Genomic DNA, 24,979 nt, shown 5'->3' with positions numbered 1-24,979 from the left:
ACTCGTTCGACCACGTTCGACTTCATCGTGTTCGCTTGTTCATCCGTTTCTCCCTCTGTCTCTCTCACTCTCACACTTTTTGTCTCCTTCCCCCCTCCTCTCCGTCTTTCCCTCTCTCGTTCTCTCTCTCTCTCCCTCCCTCTCGCGGTCCGCTCGTCGTCGCTCTTCTCTTCAATCATCGAAAGCGCGCATCCTTTATTCCTCGCAGCCTCGACGTTTCACCTGCCAGTGAAACTGAGAAAGATAAGTGCTCGCCCACGGGATTAGGAAAGGCGTCGTTAAATGTGCTCGACCGCGGAGCGGGAGAGAAAGAGGAAGGGACTTCTACCCGTCGTTGTCGGTCCTCACCACGTTGTCTCCATAAGCAGTGCCGTCCAGTGATCGCTGGTGATCGCGCGTGCCTTGATACCGCACACGAAGCAGGAAACAAGGCGTGCGATCGTCATCGGCTGTTCCAGGCTGTTCCAGATACGTAAATGATTTTCACCCGTCGCGCTTAAGAGAGTCACAGGCCCGCAACAGCGGTGTGTGCGCGTGTGTGTTTGGTGTGTGTGCGTGTACGTGTGTGTGTGGTGTTCGTGCGTGTGGTGCGCGCGCGCGCGCGCGCTCTGCGCGTGTGTCCGTGTGCGTGTGCGTCGATGTGCACGCGGCGTCGCGCGCTCGTCGAGGCAGCCTTCACGTCGGGACGGCATTTCTGAGGAGAGATACTTCTGACGCGCCCGAGACCGAAAACCCGACATGATGAAGAGCAGTGCTTTGATGAAGAAGGAGAGCAAGATGCGCATACGTGCTTTCCCGGTGAGTAATTACCGCGGATCGAGAAACGCCTGTCTCCCCCCCGGTCCCCTAGCCTCGAATCCTGTGTGTTTGCCCGTTCCTCTTGTCTTTCCTCCCTTCCTCCCCCTCCCCTTCTCCGTCCACCCTCTACGCGCCGTGCTGTTTTGCGTTACCCGTGTATGATCAACCTATTTATTTATTTACTTGTTTATTTTGCGCCCTTTTGTCGGCAACGACAACGCGAATGCATCTGGACGTGTATAAACATCATCCCATAACCTACCCGGGACGTACAGCGTCAACCGTAAATAATAGGTCTGTTCTGTGTTGCTTCAAATCCTATAAACCGTTTACGTTCAAAATCAGATAAATGTAAGATCTTTGTTTTATTTCTACAATACACTGCACTAGAATGATCTTTCTCGCTTTCAAGTATCAAGTGTATACCTATCTCACTTTAGGTTTTAAAAGTAAAATAATTGGCTGCGTTCAGCAGAAAAAGCAACTTTGCAATTGTTGTAAAATTCTTAGATGTGATTTATGCATTTAGACCCAGGGAGGAGCTAAAGGCAAGATCGATCATATTAAAGAATTTTATAATAGTTGCAAAGCTGCTTTTTCTGCTGAACGCAGACATTGGTTCAGCTACAGAAAACAGACCTATATATTCGAGCGTTGAAGAGAGAGAAAATCAAAGATGCCGAGTGCAAGAAGGGTAAGCAACGCAAACATATCTAATCCCGCATCTCTGGACAGTCTGGACATCCGGATTCGTATCTCAATTCACCCTCGCGACGGAATTGTTTGTTGCAACAGTTCTATTCGCATATCTTCCTGTTCTTTTCAGCTGAAACTTTCTTGCACGGTTAGTGTTCTTGGCTTCAGGAAAAATCAAATTTTTTCTCTTGATTTTATTTTGCCAGAAAATTGAGAATCTGTACGGTTCATCTTTTGCTTTTTTCTACGTTGCACTGAAGAGAAAAGAAGGAGAAAAGAAATGCCATGTAAGAAATTCGGGTGAAAAGAAGTCTTCTTGTCGCGTGTCTGCACTGGCGACTAAGAAGATTCAGCGACAGCAAAATTTCAACTTCCAGTATTTTCGTGGATTAAAAGAAAAAGGAATCTCTCTTATTTGTCCGAGTTTTTGTTTGAAACCTTTCCACTTTCCAGATCTTTCGCAACTCACGTTTGTCGTAAACATAGCACAATTTATGGCTGATATTCATAGTCAGATTTTATATTCAAGACCGTCTAAAGTACAGTCTTAAGAAGTTACGAACCAATCAGAGGGCCGTATTAGCGTCTTAGATATCACTTAAGACAATCTTAAAATAAGAATGGATTATGAATACCGTCCTAGGGGTGCTTTCCATTTGATGATACAAGTCGATACAAGTCGACACAAGCGTCATTCTATCCTTTTTGACATTCAGAGAGTGACAAACATAAAACGACACTTGTGTCGACTTGTGTCATCAAATGGAAAACACTCAAGAGCTACGTATGGTCTAAATGTTTTTTAAACTTTAATGGGCCTTCTACAATAAGCCATTAGTCATAAATCAGGAGTCAGAAGCTAAAAATTGACTAATTACAGTCGTCAACTTTTAACTTCTGACTTCTGATTTATGACTTATTGTAGGCTTATTGTAGAAGGCCTATTATACTTGAAATATCTCAGAACCTTAGAGGCTGCGAACAATTAAAGGAATAGGGAACAAAGAATAGAGAATAAGAATTTCAATCTATCAGAAATCATGTATTGTGGAATACACAGTTTCTTATAGGTTGACATTCTTGTTCTTTGTTCCCTGTTCCCTATTCCTTTCATTGTGCGCAGCCCGTTAATTGAAATGCACAACTAAAAATTAAGATTACGGTGATTTGTAATCTACTAATGTCCGTTTCCACCAATCTAGAGTTATTCGTTATTAAAAAAACGAAATATTTTTAGTATTATGAATTGAACGAACGATAAAATATGACATTTAAGAATTTAGCATGGTTGTGCAGCTGCACTTAATCACAACTGTATTTTACACTACTATAGTGTAACTATTAATTATCTAATCTTTAGAACTAGAAAAAGATGAAGAGTAAGTTGAACCAAGATAAAGTTAATCTATATTGATAAAAAAGTATAATACTTGTTTCTAGATTTCTATCAATGTAATTTAATCTTAATCTCGGTTTAATTAACTCATCTTTTCTTACTTAGTTAGAAATAGAATCTTCTAGAAATTAGAAAAAGATGAGTAAACTGAGATTAAAGATAATCTGTATTGATAGAAACGGCTATTAGGTCCAATCTCACAAATGTAAGATTAATTTTAAGAGTTTCGAGGAATTAGAAAAATAATAGTAATTCTTAATAAATAATAATTCTTAGAATTAGAAAAAGATAAATAGTAAGTTAAACCGAGATTAAAGTTAATGCACAAGTGTAAGAGTATACATCATAGAAGTAATCTTATATTTGTAGGTTACGATTTAACTTACTATTTATTTTTCTCTAATTCTAAGAATTAGTATTTATCTTTTTCTAAGAATTTGGAAAAGATAAATAATAAGTTAAAAAGAGATTGAAGTTAATTCCACATTTATGGAGCCGGGTCTAGGAGACTCGGATGCTGTTGTTGGAGTCATCTTTGCCTAAGTGAGATAAGACATCTGCAATTATTTAAAAATAATTAAAAATAAAATTAAAAATCAATATTGTTTATTTAATGATTTATGTGGTGACTATAGAGATTTGTTTTTTATTGCTGTACTCGAACTTTCTTGCTTTCTGCTGAATATCAAACATATACCTGTTTCACTGTAAGTACAAAGAATATGTATGTACATACTAGTTTAACTATCAAAAGGCTTGTTCTTTTTAGCTGACCTTCTTAGACGGTTCATTTTCCTTTTCTCTCCATGTTAGAGAAAAAAAAGATAAATCGGGGAAGAAAAAGGATAAGTCTATTAACAGTTCTTAGGTTCTTTGTCGCTGCACTTGACTACACTAAAACTTTGCCTATAACTTTAAATATCTATTTCATTTTAAATAAAAGCGTACCAGTTCAGCTATAGAAAACAGATTTAATAATTAATTTTTCAACTAAATATCAGTTGAATTAAATGTATAAATTTCAGAATAGATAATATAGAATCAATATTATCCCAAGTTTGTCATACTAGTATTCTTAATTTAGACCTATATATAAAAAAAACTGTATATAACGATATATGTATTCGTTAAATTAAATTTTACATATAATTATATTTTTCTTATATTAAAAATGTTTTCTTTTACTCTTTGTAATTATGTATCATATACTTCTTCTGTTCTAATATGTAACATATTGCTACCAATTAGCAAACGTAATATTTTAATTAAATAAATATGTTGATCATTAAAAATATGCACATATATTTTAAGTATTGTTTGAGCTAACATCAAGAAAGAAATTGGTAACTAATAGTTACACTATTACAGTGTAAGACAGTTGTGATAAAGTGCAGCTGCATAACTATGCTAAATTCTTAAATGTCATACTTCACTGCTTTTCAAATTTATAATGCCAGAAGTATCTTGTTTTTTAGTAACAAATAACGTGATAAGGTAAAATGACATAACCAGTAATTTATGAAGAAATTAGCATGATGTTAACAAAAATCTGTAATTTTGTACTACATTTGTACAAACATTTTACTTGTATCGTTTTTTTATATAATAGGTTATATACAGAAATATGTCAAAATATATTTCTCAACTTGCTTTTTCAGTTTTCGTAAAGCAGACCATAAGTGTTAAATAAATTTTTTAAATATTTAATTTTATTCTACCAAGCAATTAAAAACTTCTCTCTGATAAATGAAGTTTTTTATAATGAATATGACGGATAAATATTGATCTAATTAAAAAAAATTGGTCTTGCTTTAGATTTAATAGCAGGTTTGTAAATATATATTCTATGATTATTTATATAATTACATTAAATTTCATTTTATTAGTAAGTTAAGTTTACGCGCAATGTTTAATGATTGGTAATGATATAAACTGTATATATTTGATATATTATATAACCTAAATATTTTTTGATAAATATCATATGAAATAGTGAAAAAGGGAACAAATAATCTTCTTTTTCTCAAATTCTCTTTCTTATTTGTAAACATTTTTATCAAGGTTATGATAAAGCAAAATATACAAGCAAAATCTGTACATAAAAAAAGTTAAAAAAACATGGATTATCAAAATGAAGATTGTGATCTACGGCAAGGGAGCAGAGTGGTTGAGACAATCCCTACGTCGGGATTGATACATAAGAGCAATCTTCTTATAATTCATAACACTCTTGTGAGAGTTATTATCTGTTATATTTTTATTATTCTTATGCAATAAGTATAAGTTAACATTTTTTAATACAAAATTATATTTTTGTATTACTTAATATATTTTATATTTACAACTACATAATATTAAAAATTATTACGTAAGCATTTATGATTTCTTTTTAAACAGAAACGAATAGAAATGTTGATTTAGTCTTATCTAGTTATTAATAGTATTATTTAGTCAATTAACTATCACAAACACTATATTTTCACAGACAACTATGGATGAGAAGTATGTAGAAAGTATCTGGGCCTTATTGAAGAGCGCTATCCAAGAGATACAAAAGAAAAATAACTCTGGCCTCAGTTTTGAAGAACTTTATCGCAATGCTTATACAATGGTTCTTCATAAATATGGTGAACGATTGTACACGGGATTGAAAGAGGTCGTAACACAACATCTCGAAAACAAAGTACGAGAGGATGTTCTTCGTTCCTTACATAACAACTTCCTACAAACTTTAAATCTAGCGTGGAACGATCACCAAACGTCAATGGTGATGATCAGAGACATTTTGATGTACATGGACAGAGTATATGTTCAACAGAATGATGTAGACAATGTGTATAATCTTGGATTAATTATTTTTCGAGATCAGGTAATTTTCTAATTTGCATTATCTATTTAGAAGGTTTAATATTCTATTGTAATAAAGTCTTTTATATGATATCTGATTTTATATATATATAATGAGCGTTTGTTAAATATGTTTAATGTAACAAGTTTTTTGTTAATTTTAGGTGGTCAGATATGGATGTGTTAGAGACCATTTACGGGAAACATTATTAGGTATGGTCGCAAGGGAAAGAAGAGGAGAAGTAGTAGATCGTAGCGCTATAAAAAATGCCTGCCAAATGTTAATGTTACTTGGGATTAATAATCGCCAAGTTTATGAGGAAGATTTTGAAAGGCCTTTTTTACAACAGAGTGCTGAGTTTTATAGAGTGAGTCTAGTAAGAAGTGTGTTTGATATACTTGCATATACCCATATGTAACTTCCAAAATCATTTTCTTCAGATGGAATCTCAAAAATTTCTGGCGGAAAATAGTGCATCGGTATACATAAAAAAAGTTGAAGCTAGAATCTGTGAAGAATCTGAAAGAGCAAAACATTATTTAGATGAATCCACTGAATCACGGATAGTAGAAGTTGTAGAAGAAGAGTTAATCAAAATACACATGAAAACCATTGTTGAGGTGCATTAATTTTTTTATTTATGATCCACATATTAATTAATGATTATATTAATTGAGTTTAAATTGTATCTTACGGTGATCTTAATATTCTTCTGTACTTGATAGATGGAAAACAGTGGTGTAGTGCATATGCTCAAAAATCAGAAAACCGAAGATCTTGGTTGTATGTATAAACTATTTTCGAGAGTGTCGGATGGATTGCGCACTGTATGCGACTGCGTATCTCAATTCCTTAGAGAACAGGGCCGTGCGTTAGTGCAAGAAGAGCATGAATCAACCACAAATGCCGTTCTTTACGTCCAAAATCTATTAGATCTAAAGGATCGTTTCGATCATTTTCTACATTATTCTTTCAATAATGACAAGAATTACAAACAGACGATAGCATCGGACTTTGAATATTTCCTTAATTTAAATCCTAAAAGTCCAGAATATCTCTCATTATTTATCGATGATAAATTGAAGAAAGGCGTTAAAGGAGTTAGTATTGTGTATATAATTGCAATATATTTTATGACTTGATATAAATATATTTGGTTCGACATAAATATATTTGGTTTTAGATGACAGAGCAAGAGATCGAAGGAATCCTAGATAAAACTATGGTTTTATTCCGTTTCTTACAAGAAAAGGATGTATTCGAACGGTACTATAAACAACATTTAGCCAAACGGTTATTGTTGAATAAATCTGTTTCAGATGATAGTGAAAAGAATATGATATCCAAACTTAAGGTAAGAATTAGAATTAAATAAAATGAGATATTTTAAAAACTAAAATCATTTTATTCACTTGAATCGATGTCGTTCATTTTTATATTAATAGAGATTAATATGTAATATTTTTTTAGACTGAATGTGGATGTCAGTTCACATCAAAGTTGGAAGGTATGTTTAAGGATATAACAGTCAGCAACACTATCATGGATGAATTTAAAGATCATGTCCTTCAATCTGGCGTAAGTATCTTAAAATAATCTTAAAATAATATATAATATAATAGTGTATATATAGACTTAAGAGAAAATGACATGAGAGAAAATACAATGAAAGGTTTTATTATGAGAAAACATATTTTAAATATTTCTACGATTTGAATATTAAAATTTTGTATAAATATTTATTTTAATATATTTTCCTCTTATATAAGTTATAAATTAGTATACAACCAACTTACAGAGACAAGATTCAGGGTTGACATAGATTGGGAAAGCTGGGAAAAATCAAGGAAATTGAGATTGGTCATGGAAAATCGAGAAAAGTCAGGGGAAAATATAAAAAGTTTGGAATTTTAAAATTTGCTCACAGTTCCCTTAAATTGTTCCTATTCCAAATAATTGTTACAATTTTTTTAATATTATATCTAACGTTTATGGTCAAATATAATACGTTTAAAATTTGCGCACTTTAAACGATTTTAATAAAATAATTAAAATATATTTTTTATTTAGTATTTTTATTTGATCTTCCTTTTTCGTCATAACTGCATTCTTTTTTCTAATACTAATTAATTTTCTGTTGGCTTGAATTTACACTCAAAATTTTATTGTACTACTAAGCTTTTTTTGCATTGTTTTTAATAATATAGACTAGCTTTTGGACCTTGATTTTAAATGTTAAAATTTACATATTTTATATTGGTCATGGAAAAATTTCAATTTTCATCTGGAAAACCTAGAAAAATCAGGAAATTTTAAAATTCATTTTCTGTGGCAACCCTGAAAGTTGTTAACACATAATATTTTGGTTACATTTAACATTATTTCGTAAAACATTTTATTAAAAAGTTAATATTTATATGTATAGCATTAATTATTCTGTATGTTTCATAAAGACAAATCTGCATGGTGTGGATATAAGTGTCCGAGTACTCACAACTGGTTTCTGGCCAACGCAGTCAGCCACTCCAAAATGCAGTATGCCCACTTCTCCGCGTGATGCCTTTGATGCCTTCCGGCGCTTCTACCTGGCTAAACATAGTGGTCGACAATTAACGTTACAACCACAATTAGGTCAGTACTTATTATCTTTGTATATCTATTTTTATCAATATCTATTTTTATTCAAATATCTAGTAATATAATATGTTATAAATAAGAAAAATTTGTACAGGTTCTGCTGATCTAAATGCTGTATTCTATGGACCACGAAGAGAAGAGAGTAATTGTGGAGGCTTAGACACACCATCATCTTCGAGTTCTATTGGAAATGGTAGTAACCCAAGCAGTAGTTTAACGAGCCAACGAAGCAGCCTCTGTAATACACCACGAAAGCACATAATACAAGTTTCCACTTATCAAATGTGCGTGCTAATGTTGTTCAATAAGAGAGAAAGATTAACGTATGAGGTTAGTTTAAATTATTTAATTAATTAATTACAAATACGTTATTATATTAAGAATTAAAATTTTTATAATTTCTATATATACATATGTATAAATATTGTGTAGGAAATTCAAGGTGAAACCGATATTCCAGAAAGGGACTTGGTTAGAGCATTACAATCTCTTGCCATGGGTAAAGCTACACAAAGAATTTTACTTAAACACCCTCGTACCAAGGAAATCGAATCTACAAATTGTTTCTGTGTAAACGATAGTTTTACCAGCAAATTACATAGGTATTATATTTCTATGTTATAAAGAATGAACATATATATTAATAATTATATATTAGTAATCATCTTTTACTGAATATTTGTATTTCTTTATTAAGAGTAAAGATCCAGACCGTAGCAGCGAAGGGAGAATCTGAACCCGAGAGAAGAGAAACGCGCAATAAAGTCGATGAAGATCGGAAACATGAGATCGAAGCAGCTATCGTACGAATTATGAAAGCCCGAAAGCGTATGGCTGTATGTAATTTAAATTTTTTTATAAATATAAATTTATCTCTCTTTATCAAACACGATTAATTTATTTTTTGCAAATGTAAAAAATACATTTTTATTTGAGATAAATTGCAATACACGTAGAATATATGAGTATAATATTAATTTATTTTCTCTTATATTAGCACAATATACTAGTAACAGAAGTAACAGAACAGTTAAGAGGACGATTTTTGCCTTCACCTGTAATAATTAAAAAACGTATCGAAGGCTTAATCGAACGAGAATACTTGGCTCGTACACCGGAAGATCGGTATGTAAAGTATGATATATATTTATATAATACTTATAGAAATACTAACTAATGATACACTCTGTAATTTACAGAAAGATGTATACATATGTTGCTTAATGCTGAATATATTGGATGTGTACAAACATGTAAGTAATTTGTAATAATATATATCTTCTTAGTACACATTAATGATTCTTCATATTTTATTCACCGAATCATTATTACACCATCATCATTTGCGGTATCATTATTGTTATCTTCTCGTTGCTATTCTCATTTTTTGGTTGTGAATTATATCCAAGGGATATTCCATGTCAACAAGAAAATGATATCTTTATAGAGTTTCAATATTCTGATAATTATTGACATTTATTTAGTTTCAAATTTATGATGTATAATGTTTTTTACAGGAATATATAATTGGGAAAATTATCAAACATATGGATTACAGTCGATCGATAATTTACAGATACATATTGTTAAAGAAAAAAAATAAAGGATAGGTCATTATTGAGTGCTGAAAACTGTAAGACGTGTGTTTATTCTATTATTAAATATTTTATTTAAATTAGGCAAATGCATCTTACGCTTGTTACCATGGAACATCCCTGTGATTGAAATAAATGGCAAGATATTCTTTTGATAATTGACTAGTTTGGTGGAAAAGGTCGATGTGTCAAAGGAATGATGCACTTAGATTTAAACCAGGGAGAAATTGATATTTTTTTTTAATAACGGCGTTGTATCTGCTCTTCAACTTTTTACATTTTAGTTACATGCGCATTTGTTTGACTTACGCTTGTATTACAATAGATGTGTAATACATGTGAGTACTCATTATAATAAATATGTATTCTAAATCAGATAGATTTTAGTTAACGTGCGTTTCTCATAATGCGAGATACAATTAAGTTACTGAGGATGATTCGCATTGATAATATTGCAATTAGGAATTTTTCTACAATTGTAAGACTGTGATTGTCTATGATAACATAAATACTATCTGAATATATCGTGAATTTAGGAAGAAAAATGGTACATTTACATATAGTTTTATTTACGTTGATGTCTATCAATTATATATGTAAATAAGTAATGTGAATGTATTATTAAGAATATACTTGTCTCATTTTCAACAATTCAATATTATTTTTGAAATCTGCACTCCACACCCCTGAATATAAATTAAGTTTACTTTCTTATATATATATAAAATGAATTATACGTAAGCGTTAACATTCATCTACCAAATACATTTTTTAATATAAGTTAATATATGCTTTATATTTGTCTAAATATGTAATTTGAATTTATATAATAAGAAACATTATACACTTTTCAATGCTGACGAACACTTAACAGCTTCTGCCTCTTCCACCTAGCTTCTCAATTATTTCGTTACAATTTCATCCAATACTGATCGTTTTGATATACAATACGAAATATTTATTATAGTATGCCAAAAGTGGGATCTACAAATCTAGAGATGCAGAATTTGTTAACGGTATATTGTGCGCATGAGATTAAATAAAGACGAAGATCTTAATAAACTGCTAAAGTTCAATTTAAACTTGTATTGCACAGTTTCATATTGTAGTGAAGAAAGGCGAATGATTAAGTGTCGTAATTTTATTTTTATTTGTATTCTCTTTTTATTTATTAATGGAGTTTTAATATTTAAATGAAAGTTCTACCCTTTCTTACACAAAACTTAATAAAATTGAAATTCTATAACAGCACTTATTATTTCTGAAACACTCACCCCAATACATTAATTTTCTATACAAAATTTAATACGCTAGATATATATAGATACAAAATATCTATTTTTCCCCTCAAAAATTATTCTCGTCAAGTTTTATATACATATCACAGTCAAAGTGTTAAACTTTAGTAAATGTATATACTTACTAATCAAAATGTATACATTTACTGAATTAACACTTTGACTGTGACATTATATATACATATATATGTATATATCTATACACACACACACATTTTTTTCACACACATACACACATAATGTATAAAGCCTGTTCTACAATGTGTTTTTTGCTTCCTGTTTCTTGCTTTCTGCTATTTTTTACATCTTGTCTTTTGCCTCTTATCCTGTTTTTCGTTTTCTATCGCTCGAGATAAAAGTTCACGAACTTTGAAAGAAACGAGAAATATGTGGCAGAAAATTGTCGATAAAACGGTCACAAAGAGGGAAAAAAGCAAGATATAAAAAACAAGAAACAAAAAACAAAGAGCACATTAGAATAGGCTTAATATTCGTAATACTAATATAAAAATAAATGCTAATGTTATTCGATTTAACAATAGAACTGTAAGTTTATCATCAGTTGAGAATATAATTCACATATATGCACAGTAGCTGTATAAATTTTTCACATAAGTAATAATATCCAACACAATGAATAGTATTCAATTAATATTTTTACAATGTTTGAGATACATTAACGATCATAATGATTAATGTTATCTATATGTTTTATTGTCTCAAGAAATTTGAATATAATACAGGACAAAAATTATGAAAACAATAAAAACATGATTTTGTCATTTTCATAATTGCAGTAACAAAAAATAATTTATTATTAAACATATATATACGTTCACAATGTTAAAGATTTTTAACAAAAAAATTTTCTTGTAAAGCATTTTCAATTTTTATAGCATTTTTGTAAACAATTGTTTATCTATATGTGCTGTTAAAAAATAAATATGAAAGTAAAATTTCATTAGCATTTTATATACTTTCCAAAATATTATAAATTATTGCATAAATGTGAATCGCAGATTGAAATCTAAATAATGAATATCATTTCGCATAATCACACAGAAATTCTCATAGAAATACATTAAATGGGAGAAATAATTCATAGCACGTTGTTTATATCAAAATATGTAACTTATTACTCTTGAAATATTATATTTCTTAATTCTATACAAGTATTCGGTAAACACAGCACACATAGTACAAAGAAGACATTTCCAGCAATTGGAGCTTTTGTCAATTTCGTATTATATATTATGTTATATATATTATATTACATATACTTAAAATATAGAAGTGTAACTTCTTTGCCCATTCAAATATACTACCAGGCCATATAAAAAGAATATTCACACAACTTTCACGTAATATTAGCCGTTTAAACTCACTGTGGAAATCGAAAATTGTAATAATCAAATGGAAAGAAAAATGACTAGAGACCCTTTTCTAATGTTCTCAATTATATTTATGTTGTAACCTTGTTAATTACTCCACTTATTTTTTATGGTATATAACGTTTTTTAACGATATTTGAAAAAAAATTAACATTTTACTTCTTGATTCTTATGTTTTTCAGTAATAAAGCGTTGTCAAACAACGCTGTAAATAAATTTAATGTATCACACAGATTTTACATTAAAGCACTCTAAGATAATTCTGTACAGTTCTGTACAGGATATAAAATAAAATCTGCAGAGACATCTGTGAAGACAATCTAAATCTTACATTTAGACATTAAAAATTAACTTATCACTTGGAGTTAATAATAATAAAAAATTTATATATCAAATTAAATTAATCAATGTGAAGAACGTAAAATTGTATTCACATTTCATAAAGTCACAAGATTGAAAAAAATTATTTGTTACAATTCAAATTACTATGAAATTGATTAAAAATTGAAAATAAACGTTGTTCCTTTTTTATTATTTGTAATCTTAATATTAGTAACAGTTATAAAGCAGTAGCTATAAATTCGCGCGCGAAATGCAATTAATTAACATCTTAAACGACATTGGAAATTATATGTACTTTAATACATACTGTATTACATACGCTGCTACATCTGACAAACATGACGTCTCTATGCTGAACCATTTTCATCATCGTATACATTCCTACAGGATCAAGCTGGAATGTAACGATCTGTCGATGATAAATCAAAGTATAATTGCATATGACTTCAAGTATAAATTGTATACAATATGATACAGTTATTTATCATAATTTACTGTACTCTGAAAAGTTCATCCCACTTCTTATAAACATTACAATTTGCGTATATTCATATCGTCGGTGTTAACCAATACTGTACAGAGTCATCTCAACTTGAGAATCTGTGAGATTCCACGGGGATTAACAGATAGGTATACATTGGCTTGAGTTTAAATCAGCTGACAGGCGGCAGGCATCGTGGTGGTGATGGTAAGTAAAGCTATCATTCGGGGTTATTCGTTAGAAGATGATGATTCTCGCCTCTTCTCGGCATGCTTTTTCGTAAATTCTTCAGCATTTTTTAAAAACTTTTTTCTATCCTTCAGAAATTCCTCAGCTAAATCCGCTCTTAAGGGATGCTCGGGCTCAGGATCATTCACTAATGCTATCAAAGCTTGGATCACTGCAAATGTAAATAGCATTTTTAATTGAAGAGATATTTTACACATTTCCGCTTTTCTTAGAAAACAAATATGAGTTTTACGTTTGCCCTTTTTTAAAAATATAAATTTTGTAAAGTGCAATTAACAGCAATTATATTTAAACCTTAAAAGCGTTTTTCCAAATCGTTATTAAAACATAAAGTAACCGTCAATGGAAATGTAAGAACTGACCTTGGTCCGTTTTTGTAGCTGGTTTCCAGTTTTCCGCGCTTATAATTGGCAAACATATCTGACCCTTTTCATCTACGTTTGGATGATATATCTTTGTTTTAAAATTTATTCTTGGTGGTTTAAAGGGGTATTCTGCGGGAAAATTGATTTCGATGCGAAATGCGCCTTTGTTATAAGGTGGATTGTCCTATGGAAGAAAATGTCTTTATTTCTCCACTGATCACCAGTAAAATAATATGCATTACATATTAGGTCTGTTCTTCGTAGCTCAATTATGTACAAACTGTTCTTAAAATGAAATATATATAGGATTTGTTCTCTTTTAAAGAGAACTTCTTGTATAATTCATCTTTTCAATATAAAAAGAAAAAGATGAACTAAGAACTTAAACTAAAAAAAAAACAAGTTTAAAAAATTTTAGCAAAAACGAGAAAATTTTAATCCAGTGGAGCAACAAAGAATAGGCCTTGTTATCGCATTTGAAAAAAATTATAGCGGTATTCAACCACATGCATAAAATAATACGTTACAATAAGGAATACCTTATACATATTCACTTAAGAAATATTTCTAAATGATATTCTACTAAAATATAATAGTTACAATCAATCTTGTACACAGAGATCACAGTCTACAAATTATATAATATATAATTAATATATTGTACATTATATTCTTACAATATATGCAACTTATCCGGTACTTATATATCGCTAATTAAATATATAAATGTTCATACATTCATTTAAATGACTTTCTAGCGTATCGTGGAATATCGAAATGTATTCCATGATATTTGAAAATGAATAATCCACTCATATTGAAAATGTTTTCCATACAAAGGATAAAAACAGATCAAATCGATTTTATCAGTGTCCGAATCAAAGCGATTAAGTGATAAACGTGTACAAATTCACTTGATCTAATTAATGTATTTTAGATATGCATTAAGTAATTACATCTTTTATTTTTTCCCCCCCTCTCTCAAGAACATAAGTTACGCTCCCATCTCGAATATGAAAAAAACGTAAGAAGATACACTTGAGAGAGGAACGAGACGAGTCACACAGAGCCATACGAGGACTCGCGGATGTGCACCTTGTACCCGCGCGCGCGCGTATTTTAGGTTACGTGTTCCCCCGGAGGATACGACGACGGCGTGCGTCAACGTACCGGCAATATCAGGCCCTGCCAGTTGAGGATATTGGACTCGTCTACTTGGATATTTGTAAAGTTCTTCATCGCTGACGCCCTGAGGTCGCCGAGTTCCTGGAAAAAGTCATCACAGGTTGAGTGCTTTGCGAGGTCCCATGATCATCGTCGCTCGTCGCGCCGGATTTCGAGACCGAACGGGGCCCATCCATAGGAGGGGGAAGGGAGGAGGGGAACACAACGCACGCTGGACGGGCCCGAAGCGCAAGGAATGGCCTTCCCGAGTCGACGACGGCATTATAAACGGCTATACGAGGAAGAGTGTCAGCGGTCCCAGTCGACGTCAGTGACAAGGCGAGGACCAGGCACTGACGTGCGAGAACCCGTTCCCGCCGGGGGGCACCGACCGTTCGCGTGAGAAAGGGCGTCCGCGATGACGCTTGCTATGCCGTCCCCGTCGACATTCACAGGACTGATCACGACGGCTACCACGAATTTACCTTTTGCAGTCTCCTCGTAGCAGCCATTTTGAAAATAAATTCCACCAAAAGCAGCAAAACTTGCCCAGTCCGCCGCCAGTGCGCGTCTCCCGCGGACAGTTCCCCTGACAAATTTCCCAGGGCGCAAGATCTCGGAGGATGATAATTCTCCTCGACGGGTGGGTTTCCCAGACGAGGGAAAAGATGGCGACGTGCTGCAGCGTCAGCGAGTGCGACGATCGGTCATGTCGGCGTTTGCGCTCACCTCGAATATATTCGTATATGTACAAGGAGTTACCCACGGCTGCTTACTCGAATTAATTATAGCTGCGATCAGCTGTGATCACAAAAGGAAAAACATGACGTTTTCGTGATGTATGTTAAAAAATTTTCAGTAAATGTAACTTTAATGATCCCAGTTGAGGTTTTGAGAAAAATACGATTCTATTTCAGTTTCCATTGGCAAAGTCCACAGAAATGTAAAGAGGATGTAGAGTTTAGCTAGTGGTAGTTTCTCGTGAGAAGCGGTAAGCAGTCGTATATAATCATTATTATTATTAATTAATAAAAGATTTAAATATTACTGTTAGCTAATGAAATATTTTAATATTATTATTGTTAATAAAAGCATGGGCGTAGCCAGGATTTTGTTCAGGTAGGGCCAAATTAGAAAGAAAGAGTTATGACTTTTGAACTTGGGGGTGAAAAGAATAGTTGAGTGATATGGAATATTGGATTTGTTTTGTATTATTATTTTTAATTATAATTACTGGTAGGCAATTCACAAAGTCACATTTAATTTATTAATTTACAACAAATCCTAAACAGTCAAGCTGAATACTTAGTGTTTACTAATTCCATGTGATTTTATATTGTATACTACATTTATATACTACATCTAATCCTGCAATGGGTATAGTATATAAAATTCACACAGAATTATTTAAGCTAAAAATCCAGTTTGACTATTTAGGATTTTTATTTCCAATTTGTTGTATTTACATCATGATTTTAAAAGACAGTGTATTTAATATTATTTACTAATTTATTTTTCTCTTAAAATTGTAAACTGATTCTTTAAATTAAAAATTGAAATTTATAACACTTGGATTTTCATTTATAATCTTTCTGTAGCTTTCACGTTCGAGATTATTTCTTCTCTTTTTCAAAATTAATTTTTTATAAATACTCATTAAGTATTTAAGCGATTTTATTTTTATTTTTTAAGATTTAGGGAGAGGCCCTCTGCTCCTCCTGGGTACATCCATGAATAAGAGAGTTTTATATTATTGTTAATGAGAGATTTTAATATTTTAAGTGTTTTTATCAATATAGATACACAAACTTATTTGAAATTTTATAGATACGAAAATTTTCTTAAAGGTGTATACTTAACTCAGAATGAAAGACGTACAGTGGCAGAAAAATTTGTATGAAAATTACGGATTGCCGGATAATTACACGGATAGTTCCTTCTTAGAGCAATTACGTAAAAATATAAAACCGAATAATGTAACGATAACAGAAGCGATAAGCTTGGGTGCCAGCATATCCACGAGATTGAGTATCGTCGTACTTTTCGTCATGGTATTTATTTGGCTAAACAACGAATGGACCACTCCGAATGTTATCGTAATATCAGGGAGCATGTTGACGATTCTTGGGTATTTTACATACAACATGAAAGTACCAGATCGATCTGTAAAACCAACGAAGGATCTGTGGACAGTATTAATATTTCTAACGTTTGGATATATATTATCGCCCATTTTAAAAACCTTGACAGAAACGATTAGTACCGATACAATCTACGCTATGACGATATTTATGTTCTTGACCCATTTAATATTCAGCAAATATGGATCGTCACATATTTTTCTCTCGGACTCTTTGTCCATAACTTCTTCAATCTTTGGCTCATTAATGTTGGCCTCTAGATTGGCATCACCGTTACATGCCTTTTCGCTTTTAACAGTTTCAGTTCAGTGCTTCGTACTATTACCTTATCTATTGTCGCAAATAAATAATCAAATTATCATATCAACCGCTCTGACAATTAGTACCATATATTTGCTTTTATATGTTTCACAAATATTTTCTTACGTTTTCATTATTGCTGTAATATTCATTCATTTCATTTGTCCACTCTGGTATATCAAGTGTCAAAAATATAAAGATAACATTTATGGTCCTTGGGATGAGGCAATAATCGCTTCTTAAAAAAATAATAGAATTAAATTTTTTTAAGAGTATCGATCATAGTTATAAACTTGTATATATGTATATTATATTAACAAATATGTAATCTAAAAAATTGTGTACTTTTTATAGTAAATATAAATGTAATAAATACAATATTCTATATTTATCATATCTTTACATATCGTTTATCTATTATTCATGTAATAAATAATTTGACAATATATTTCATTACAAAATACAAAAATGTCGGATAGAAAAAGAGAATTTGGAAGAAAGTTAATATAATCTATTAACATGTTTTGCAAAAAGTGTAAAAGAGGATGAATGATTTAAGGAAATGATTATAATTTTCTTTGATTCACTTATATAAATAGATCAAAATTGATTCTACATAGGATAGAGCGGGGCTTTTTTGTCCATAAAGCAATTCCAGCTAGCGATAATATTTGTTTTTAAACAGCGCAGATTCCATGATGAGGAGAATCATGACATATTTAACATTTGAAGGTCGTGTTTACGCTTTCAAGCAGTTGTGCATGCAACGTAGTTGTAAGCACGCCACTGCAAAGGAAAATAATTTGCTACCATAGTTCAAGTTTTTGTGACTAAAGTTGAAATTGATGGAATAACTCCGCTTTACTCTATATAAAATTTAATCGATTTCAGTAAAGTAAATACTGTTCGTATCTATTCCATATAACAAATGATGATTAACGATAAATGAAATATATAAAGTAGAATTAAAAAAATATGTAATTAATTGAAACTATGTCCGTAGATGCAAACGTTAATTCTTCATTATTTTATAATTATAAATTGTAACAATCTTTTAATTCGTCTTATGAGAGCTTCGATAAAGCTACGATCCACTGTTGCGTATTCACTGTGTGTTGTGTCCATCAATTGTGTGATGAAAGTATCCGTAAATGTAGAAACGAGTCCTTGCTTCAGTTCCATTAGCGTTTCTGACGAAACTTTCCATTCTATCATGCTTTCGTCAACACCACCCGAAGATACTATATAAATAAACATATTAGAATATTAAATTTTTATGAAGATTTATAAGATACACACTATAAACGCAAATTTATTCTTTGTAATGAAAAAATGAATTTCACTAACCGTGCACTCTTTGAGTTTGCCGTGATATGACTTGCATAGTATAAAAATCTAAGTGACTCCAAAGAATGTACAAAGTATGCTCTATTATAAGAGAGCAATACTTTATGCTTTGTCGTTTATCCTTTATCCAGCGATTTAATTTCTGCTCAACAAGCATTCGTTGTTTTCCTATATCAAGTTCCACTTCGTTTTCAGACATGTACTATCAATAAAAACAATAGTATTAAACTTTAATATATGTATTACATGAGTAGTAAAGAGTCAATTGAAAGATTTACTTACTTTCTTTAATTCCGCTGTACTCATGTCGGTTATTACTTGGGCTTTCTTTATTAAAGAATCAATATATGGCAACTCAGTGTGCAGCAAATTTGTCACGGAAACCAATTGTTCGACAATTGTGCCTAAACACACTCCACCAGAGGTATCCTTCAGTTTGTCCTGCTTTCTTCCAGGTTTTGGTATTAAATGAGGATCGAACAGCACATTCCGTATTTTCTGATCCATACGACTATGTTGCATCTGAAGGTATTTATTTGTAATATGAAAATTTTAAAAAGGCACTAAAGTGTTTCTAGTAGATTGTCATGTACAATTTCACTATTTTAGGACATTACTTGATTGCGTGTATACAGCATGACGTTAGCGACTATCTGTATGCAAGAAATATATTGCTGGTTTGCGTCGGCTTGCTGGTAATTATGATTTATCGGAATCGACTGCAATTGAAATTTGTTTAACAACGACAGCATCGACTTCTGTAATCGGTACAGATGCGCTCGCAACTCTCTCATCCCAGTGCTGCTCTCTAATTTGTAATCGTCTATATTTATTTTTGCCAATTCCTCGTCCACGAGTTTGTACATATCTGAAAAGCAATTACATTTAGATGAGCGCATAATAATGTAAGAACAATTCACAACAGTTATTTCGTAATAAGTATACAAACCTATATTAGCGGATCTAGATATTACACCGGTGAGACACGCAATCTCCTTCAAGAAAAGGACATTGGCGTGTGAGACTGCATTTCTTAGAGCCATTTCCACGGTGTCCCTGTGACTCTGTAGAAATCCGCAGACTTGCACAGCGCACGATTGATTCTCCGTTCCTAGCGTGGTGAACAGAGCGTCACAGAGATATAAAGCTGGTAAGAAAATTTGTTGATAACGTTGCCCAACCGAAGGTATGAACGAATAATCGCCGCCCTCAAAGCCTTGGTTCACATCAGGATGCTGATCGAATGCGCACATACTGGACATACAGGACAAGATCTTGTTCTCTAGCAGGCTCTCCGCGCCTGATCTCGTTGATGCCATCCTACAGAAGATTGCCATCTTTGCCTCGTACAGGTACAAAGGCCGCATCGACTGCGGCTCCGGTTGCAGCATGTCTCGCAATAAATTGTCTGATTCTAATAGGCTGTCTATCATATGCTTCAAATAGCCTCTGCTTGCTAAATAGATCATCCACGCGTTATCATAATCCAATTCTAAGATTTTATCCAGGCAGGATAACGCGAGCATCTTACACACGTCGTGTCCACCCGAGCAATTGTGGCATAAAATATCCATCAACTGATTTCCGAAACTGTTGATGACCTGAATCGTCGCGTAACGTTGCGAGCGTTCTTGCACGGGCATAAGCTTGTTTAATGAATTGTCCAATTGGCTAATATACATAGAATCAATCGCATTTATGTGCTCGGATTTTTCTAAGCCAACGATACTCAAAAAATTCAATAAAGCCGCGTAAAGATGTGTCACGACTTTCTGCGAGGATGCACCAGCGTTTATGATCCATTGTAAGATGTGACTTAGAATAATTTTCATCATCGTTGTGTTGGATGGTGACGACGGCAGCAACTCGTCCGATTGAATCACAAAACTGTTTCGTAAGTTTACCAGCAGCATTAGGACCGTGCCGGATACTAACGTTTTAATCTCACTCAAAGCTTCGCAGGACGTCATCTTCTGCAGCAAGTCGTGCGACAAATTCAGCAGAAGATTTTGCCTTTGAGCCACCGGCAATTGTTGATTCGTCGCAACGGAGAAAAGTATCTCTGTAGTTTGACACCAACCCTCTACGAATTTAACAGTTGCGTATGATAAGACCTTCGTCTGATTCTTCTTCAAAGCATGCGCAAGTATAAACTTTACTTCCTGCTGCATAAGCTTGCGTTGGGTAGCAGTTGCGCTGCTCTGTGTAACCGTTAATTCTTCGGTGATGAGAGAATGTAGTTTCCTGATGTCGATGAGCGATGGACCGCCCATTAATGCGACGGGAATACTGCACTTACTTTGTACCTTCTCAATTTCTGATGGATCGAAGAATTCCCATGATTTAGTAGGTTCCAGATATAATTGGAAATCGATATAATGTAAGAGATCCATCAGAAGCTTCTGAGAAGGTACAATCTGGTCCTTGTCCTGACTGAAACTTCCCACCAATCGGTGAATCAGAGAAGTCTGTAAACTACCACCAGCGACTCGCAACTCGATAGCTGCTATTTTCAACAACCAAGACATACAGCCAAGCTCAGTCGACCTATTTGGCCCTTGAAATGGTAATTTTGAAAGATGTCTTTGCACGAAGTCTTGATTACTCGTAGTACGTAAAAATCTGAGAACAGGTGCCGATGTTTTGCTATTAGCCGCTAATGTATGAAGGTAACAGTAACAAGCTTCGGTTATTTTGTCGCGACCGCGCTCAAGAGATTGCTCCAAAATGCCCAGAATGGAGTGCAGACAAGTACGCGGGAATCCGAGGATTCCCGGTTGCTGAATAATGGTTTTCCTGATGTCCTTAGTTATTTCAAAATCGAGCAAGTAATGAGCAAGATTTGGCGCAGGCCGTGTGATACTGTGCATCATCAAGAGTAGAATTCTTTCTTTGCAATTTCCAATCTGCCTGCTCTGATCATCCACTCTAATTGTCTCGTCGTCATCCTCCAAGATATTGTCCGCGTCTAGGCATTCCACAAAGCCGTGTCTGATATTCGTCGCTAAAGTAGAAGTTGCTGTGAACGTCGACAGCAATTCAGAGTCTGCTCCAGGTTCATTAGTCACACCATGAATAACACCAACTGCCACAAAGGCTTGTTTCGGTAGCCATGAATTGTAAGAAACGTATTTGACGATATTAATCATATGATCCGGTTTACCCGTGCGAGGGTTCACTCCAAGTAGCAAACGTGACAGTCCAGTCATAATTTTGTTTACAGGTATGACAGTCAACTGCGCCATATAATTGATTTGCATCTTTAATCCACGCTCCAATATCTCCAAGCAATAAAGGCTGCAACTTTCGAGATATTTTTTGCCTGGAAAACTGTCGTAAGTATCGAAATGGTTACAACCCTCGTCCATGATATACAATATCACGTGTAATAACTCCGAATTAGTGTGTAATTGTGTCATTAAGTGATATCCCGGAGCCGAATTGACTAAGGTGGACTCGCCGCCTTGTAGCTCAACTTTGCAGCCCACAAAATCTTCAACAGTTGGTTCGTACTGCTTTATCAATTTTGAGAATATCTTCAAGCAAGCCTCCGCTACCTCCCACTTTTCAGCAGGATTTTTGTACGAACGAGTGTGAAATCTTAGAAAGACAGTATTGATAATGAAATGCAAATACGGATCGAATCCTGGATTTCGTTGGCCTACACCCAGCAGACGTGGTATTGGGAAATCAGTAAGTACATCTAATAGTTCTAACATGGCACGTGTTAACGGATATTCCTCGTTCCTAGATTCGATCTCTTCTAATTCCGTTTGCACGCCTCTCGGCTGATAACTACTCGTTGTTGGTATAGTGCACAAAAACTGAGCAGCCTCCAAGCTTTGCCAAACAATAGAGGAACTCTCTGGCGATCTGGCCAGTGCTGCAAGAGTTCTTACTAGCACACCCTTCAAAGGTATTGGCATTGCACAGCTCACCAAGCCGATCAAAGACTGTAAAACTTTCCAATTTGGGTGGTCACATATTGCAACTCTCGACATTTCGTCATTTTTGGCTATCACTTGGACAACTAATAGCACTGCCTCGAGACCTTTAACTTCCTGAGGCATAATTCCTTTCGGATGACATCTTTGCCTGTACACCGTATCCTGACTAGGAGGTAATTCCTGTCTCAAATTATAATAATATCGGTTTAAGGAATTGAAGAAATGATCCCATGAAATAGTGGCTGAACCGGATGTTCCTATACAAAAAAATGTATTTGTGTAACTTTCCACTATAAACAAATAACAAATAAATTTTGCTTATAATTGTTACACTTACCATTTGGTTTAAAAAAATTAAAGGCATATCTAGCTGCTTGTGGCGATGAGGCGAGAGACGCTATCATCTTCATATATGGAACAAATAAACCTGCCGGTAATATCTCTCCAGCAAGACGTATAAATTTAAATAAAGCAACTTGTCTAGACGGCAGGCGACTAATGTATGCAGGAGCTGATACATGAGTCGTATCAGTATGATGACACCAATAATCCATGGCTAAATTTAGTTTAAATGGATCTTCTTTATACAGTTCTGCTATCATCAACATTAAATATTCAAAATGATTATCCAGGTTCATTGGAGGTTCAATGCCTTCCTGCTGAAATGCTTGAATCAAACGCATGGATTCATCAGCGCGACTACGTAATTCCTTGATTTTAACGGGCATCAATAATATAAAGTCCGAAATCAGTGTGTGAAAATAGCGAATATAAAATTCCTCTTGATGTATGCAATTATTCTTGAACAAAACTTCGGCCATAAAATGAAAAGCTTTGTTAGCTAGAGCTGCTTCTATTAATATTTCATCTTCTGCAGTAATATTTTGAGATTGGAAATGAGTGGTAGTTGTTTTGATGGTAATCATAGCTATCGCTAAAGCAAACTGTATCACTCCTCGCAATCCAGCACTCTCCCAATTTATATTAGTGGATATTAACTTTTGATTCAGTTCCTCTAGTGCTTCCCTTTCTGCTATTAATGGCATTGAATTGATTAATTCTGAAAAAAATAATAAATTGTAATTTACTATGATGTAAGTTTCAAGTTGACAGGCTGATAATAAAATATATTGTACCTTCACCGTTTTCACGACTATGTAAGAAACTAAAATTAAAAGCATTCAAAACAGCCATAATGAGCGCAAGTGTAACTTTGTCAGGTCCTCCTTCACCTGCCTCAGATTCTACTTGACGTGTTTGCAATATAGATAATAAACGGAATAGAATTATATTTGGAAGAGACGATTGAGCAGACCATAAGTACAAGATATCAGCCAGGTCTTGTCGTGTGTCATTATAAAGTTTCATAACCATCTGATGGTGCTTTGCTCCACCTAATGCTCTATTTTGTTGCAGTAAATCTTGTTCCTGTTTAAAATTATTTTGAGAGATTAATACATTTTAATAATCCAAATATCTAAGAAAAAATTATAGAAATTGTAAAACATCAGTTAATTTTTATTAAGATCCTTTTCTTGATAGAATACCTTAGTAGGATCCATTTCCTCTAGCAGAGATAAAACCCTATTTAATAAGCCATCCTCTTGCAACTTATTTGTATAATCTGTAATGTGTCTTGTAAGAGCGACCGGTGCATCCACTGCCCAACTGTGACCAATTCGAGTATGCACCAAGGTTCTTAATACTGATGTCAGTGCTTTTCTTCCATCGTAATATAGAAGAACAGCTGTTAAACCACGTGTTAAACCAGGATGGTGTGGCATTTGAAGTTGAGCCGTACAGAGAAGATCCAATGCCATAAACTCATTTAAGTCATACATGTCTGATATAATGAGAGTCTCGTCTACTAATTCTTTTGATAATATTTGACGACCTAAACCAGGAAGAGTTATACCATCTGTAACTCCTTTTTTAATTTCCTCACGACTTTTCATGTTTTTTGGCTAAAATATAGATAATGTAA

General features: G+C 33.4%; 4 protein-coding genes across 10 annotated transcripts in view; 2 read left to right on the top strand and 2 right to left on the bottom strand.

Annotated features, from left to right (window-relative positions):
* The first annotated feature begins 6 nt into the window (after positions 1-6).
* On the top strand, positions 7-12,014 carry Cul3 (cullin 3). Of its 6 annotated transcripts, none has more exons than XM_018521547.1 (14): positions 4,651-4,717; positions 4,952-5,122; positions 5,376-5,759; positions 5,902-6,105; positions 6,179-6,358; positions 6,464-6,838; positions 6,922-7,092; positions 7,209-7,316; positions 8,192-8,369; positions 8,470-8,705; positions 8,808-8,977; positions 9,073-9,211; positions 9,373-9,500; positions 9,575-9,599. In XM_018521547.1, exons 2-14 carry the CDS (start codon positions 5,009-5,011, stop codon positions 9,597-9,599), a joined length of 2,412 nt encoding a protein of 803 aa, XP_018377049.1. In that variant the 5' UTR covers positions 4,651-4,717; positions 4,952-5,008. The 6 variants fall into 6 exon arrangements, with proteins under 6 accessions (XP_018377050.1, XP_018377051.1, XP_018377049.1 ...); XM_018521546.1 differs by lacking the exon at positions 4,651-4,717 and adding an exon at positions 11,940-12,014 and having other exon boundaries at positions 5,009-5,122; positions 9,575-9,628; XM_018521544.1 differs by lacking the exon at positions 4,651-4,717 and adding an exon at positions 10,938-11,121 and having other exon boundaries at positions 5,009-5,122; positions 9,575-9,628.
* A 1,166-nt stretch (positions 12,015-13,180) lies between these two features.
* On the bottom strand, positions 13,181-15,851 carry Ubc10 (ubiquitin conjugating enzyme 10). The gene is made up of 4 exons (XM_018521552.1): positions 15,746-15,851; positions 15,267-15,362; positions 14,094-14,280; positions 13,181-13,882 (listed from the first exon to the last, which is right to left on the bottom strand). Exons 1-4 carry the CDS (start codon positions 15,770-15,772, stop codon positions 13,713-13,715), a joined length of 480 nt encoding a protein of 159 aa, XP_018377054.1. The 5' UTR covers positions 15,773-15,851; the 3' UTR covers positions 13,181-13,712.
* Positions 15,852-15,938: 87 nt separating this feature from the next.
* Positions 15,939-17,944, top strand: PIG-C (phosphatidylinositol glycan anchor biosynthesis class C). 2 transcript variants are annotated; one of them, XM_018521551.1, is made up of 3 exons: positions 15,939-16,099; positions 16,178-16,251; positions 17,088-17,944. In XM_018521551.1, the coding sequence occupies exon 3, from the start codon at positions 17,126-17,128 to the stop codon at positions 17,942-17,944; it is 819 nt and encodes a 272-aa protein (XP_018377053.1). In that variant the 5' UTR covers positions 15,939-16,099; positions 16,178-16,251; positions 17,088-17,125. The 2 variants fall into 2 exon arrangements, with proteins under 2 accessions (XP_018377053.1, XP_018377052.1); XM_018521550.1 differs by having other exon boundaries at positions 15,976-16,099; positions 17,108-17,944.
* A 780-nt stretch (positions 17,945-18,724) lies between these two features.
* The window catches only part of Nup205 (nuclear pore complex protein Nup205), a 7,233-nt gene continuing 978 nt past the window's right edge, over positions 18,725-24,979 (bottom strand). The window contains exons 3-10 of the mRNA XM_018521542.1: positions 24,543-24,959; positions 24,132-24,423; positions 23,333-24,055; positions 19,998-23,252; positions 19,666-19,916; positions 19,331-19,570; positions 19,049-19,250; positions 18,725-18,942 (exon numbers count right to left, since the gene is read on the bottom strand). Of these exons, the coding sequence (XP_018377044.1) occupies positions 18,725-18,942; positions 19,049-19,250; positions 19,331-19,570; positions 19,666-19,916; positions 19,998-23,252; positions 23,333-24,055; positions 24,132-24,423; positions 24,543-24,959 (5,598 nt within the window). The remainder of the gene's footprint in view (positions 18,943-19,048; positions 19,251-19,330; positions 19,571-19,665; positions 19,917-19,997; positions 23,253-23,332; positions 24,056-24,131; positions 24,424-24,542; positions 24,960-24,979) is intronic.

Source organism: Trachymyrmex cornetzi, unplaced genomic scaffold (genome assembly GCF_001594075.2).
Source record: "Trachymyrmex cornetzi isolate Tcor2-1 unplaced genomic scaffold, Tcor1.1 scaffold99, whole genome shotgun sequence".
NCBI lineage: Eukaryota > Metazoa > Arthropoda > Insecta > Hymenoptera > Formicidae > Trachymyrmex > Trachymyrmex cornetzi.
This window is presented reverse-complemented; position numbering and strand designations above follow the sequence as displayed.

Coding starts and splice junctions, on each gene's coding strand:
- Ubc10 (XM_018521552.1), bottom strand. CDS start 15,772: ATGGCTGCTACGAGGAGACTGCAAAAG. Junction 15,363..15,745: donor CTACGAGGAGACTGCAAAAG/GTAAATTCGTGG, acceptor GACTTTTTCCAG/GAACTCGGCGACCTCAGGGC. Junction 14,281..15,266: donor GGCAGGGCCTGATATTGCCG/GTACGTTGACGC, acceptor TTTCTTCCATAG/GACAATCCACCTTATAACAA.
- Cul3 (XM_018521546.1), top strand. CDS start 5,009: ATGGATTATCAAAATGAAGATTGTGATCTACGGCAAGGGAGCAGAGTG. Junction 5,123..5,375: donor TTATAATTCATAACACTCTT/GTGAGAGTTATT, acceptor ATATTTTCACAG/ACAACTATGGATGAGAAGTA. Junction 8,370..8,469: donor AACGTTACAACCACAATTAG/GTCAGTACTTAT, acceptor AAATTTGTACAG/GTTCTGCTGATCTAAATGCT.
- PIG-C (XM_018521551.1), top strand. CDS start 17,126: ATGAAAGACGTACAGTGGCAGAAAAATTTGTATGAAAATTACGGATTG.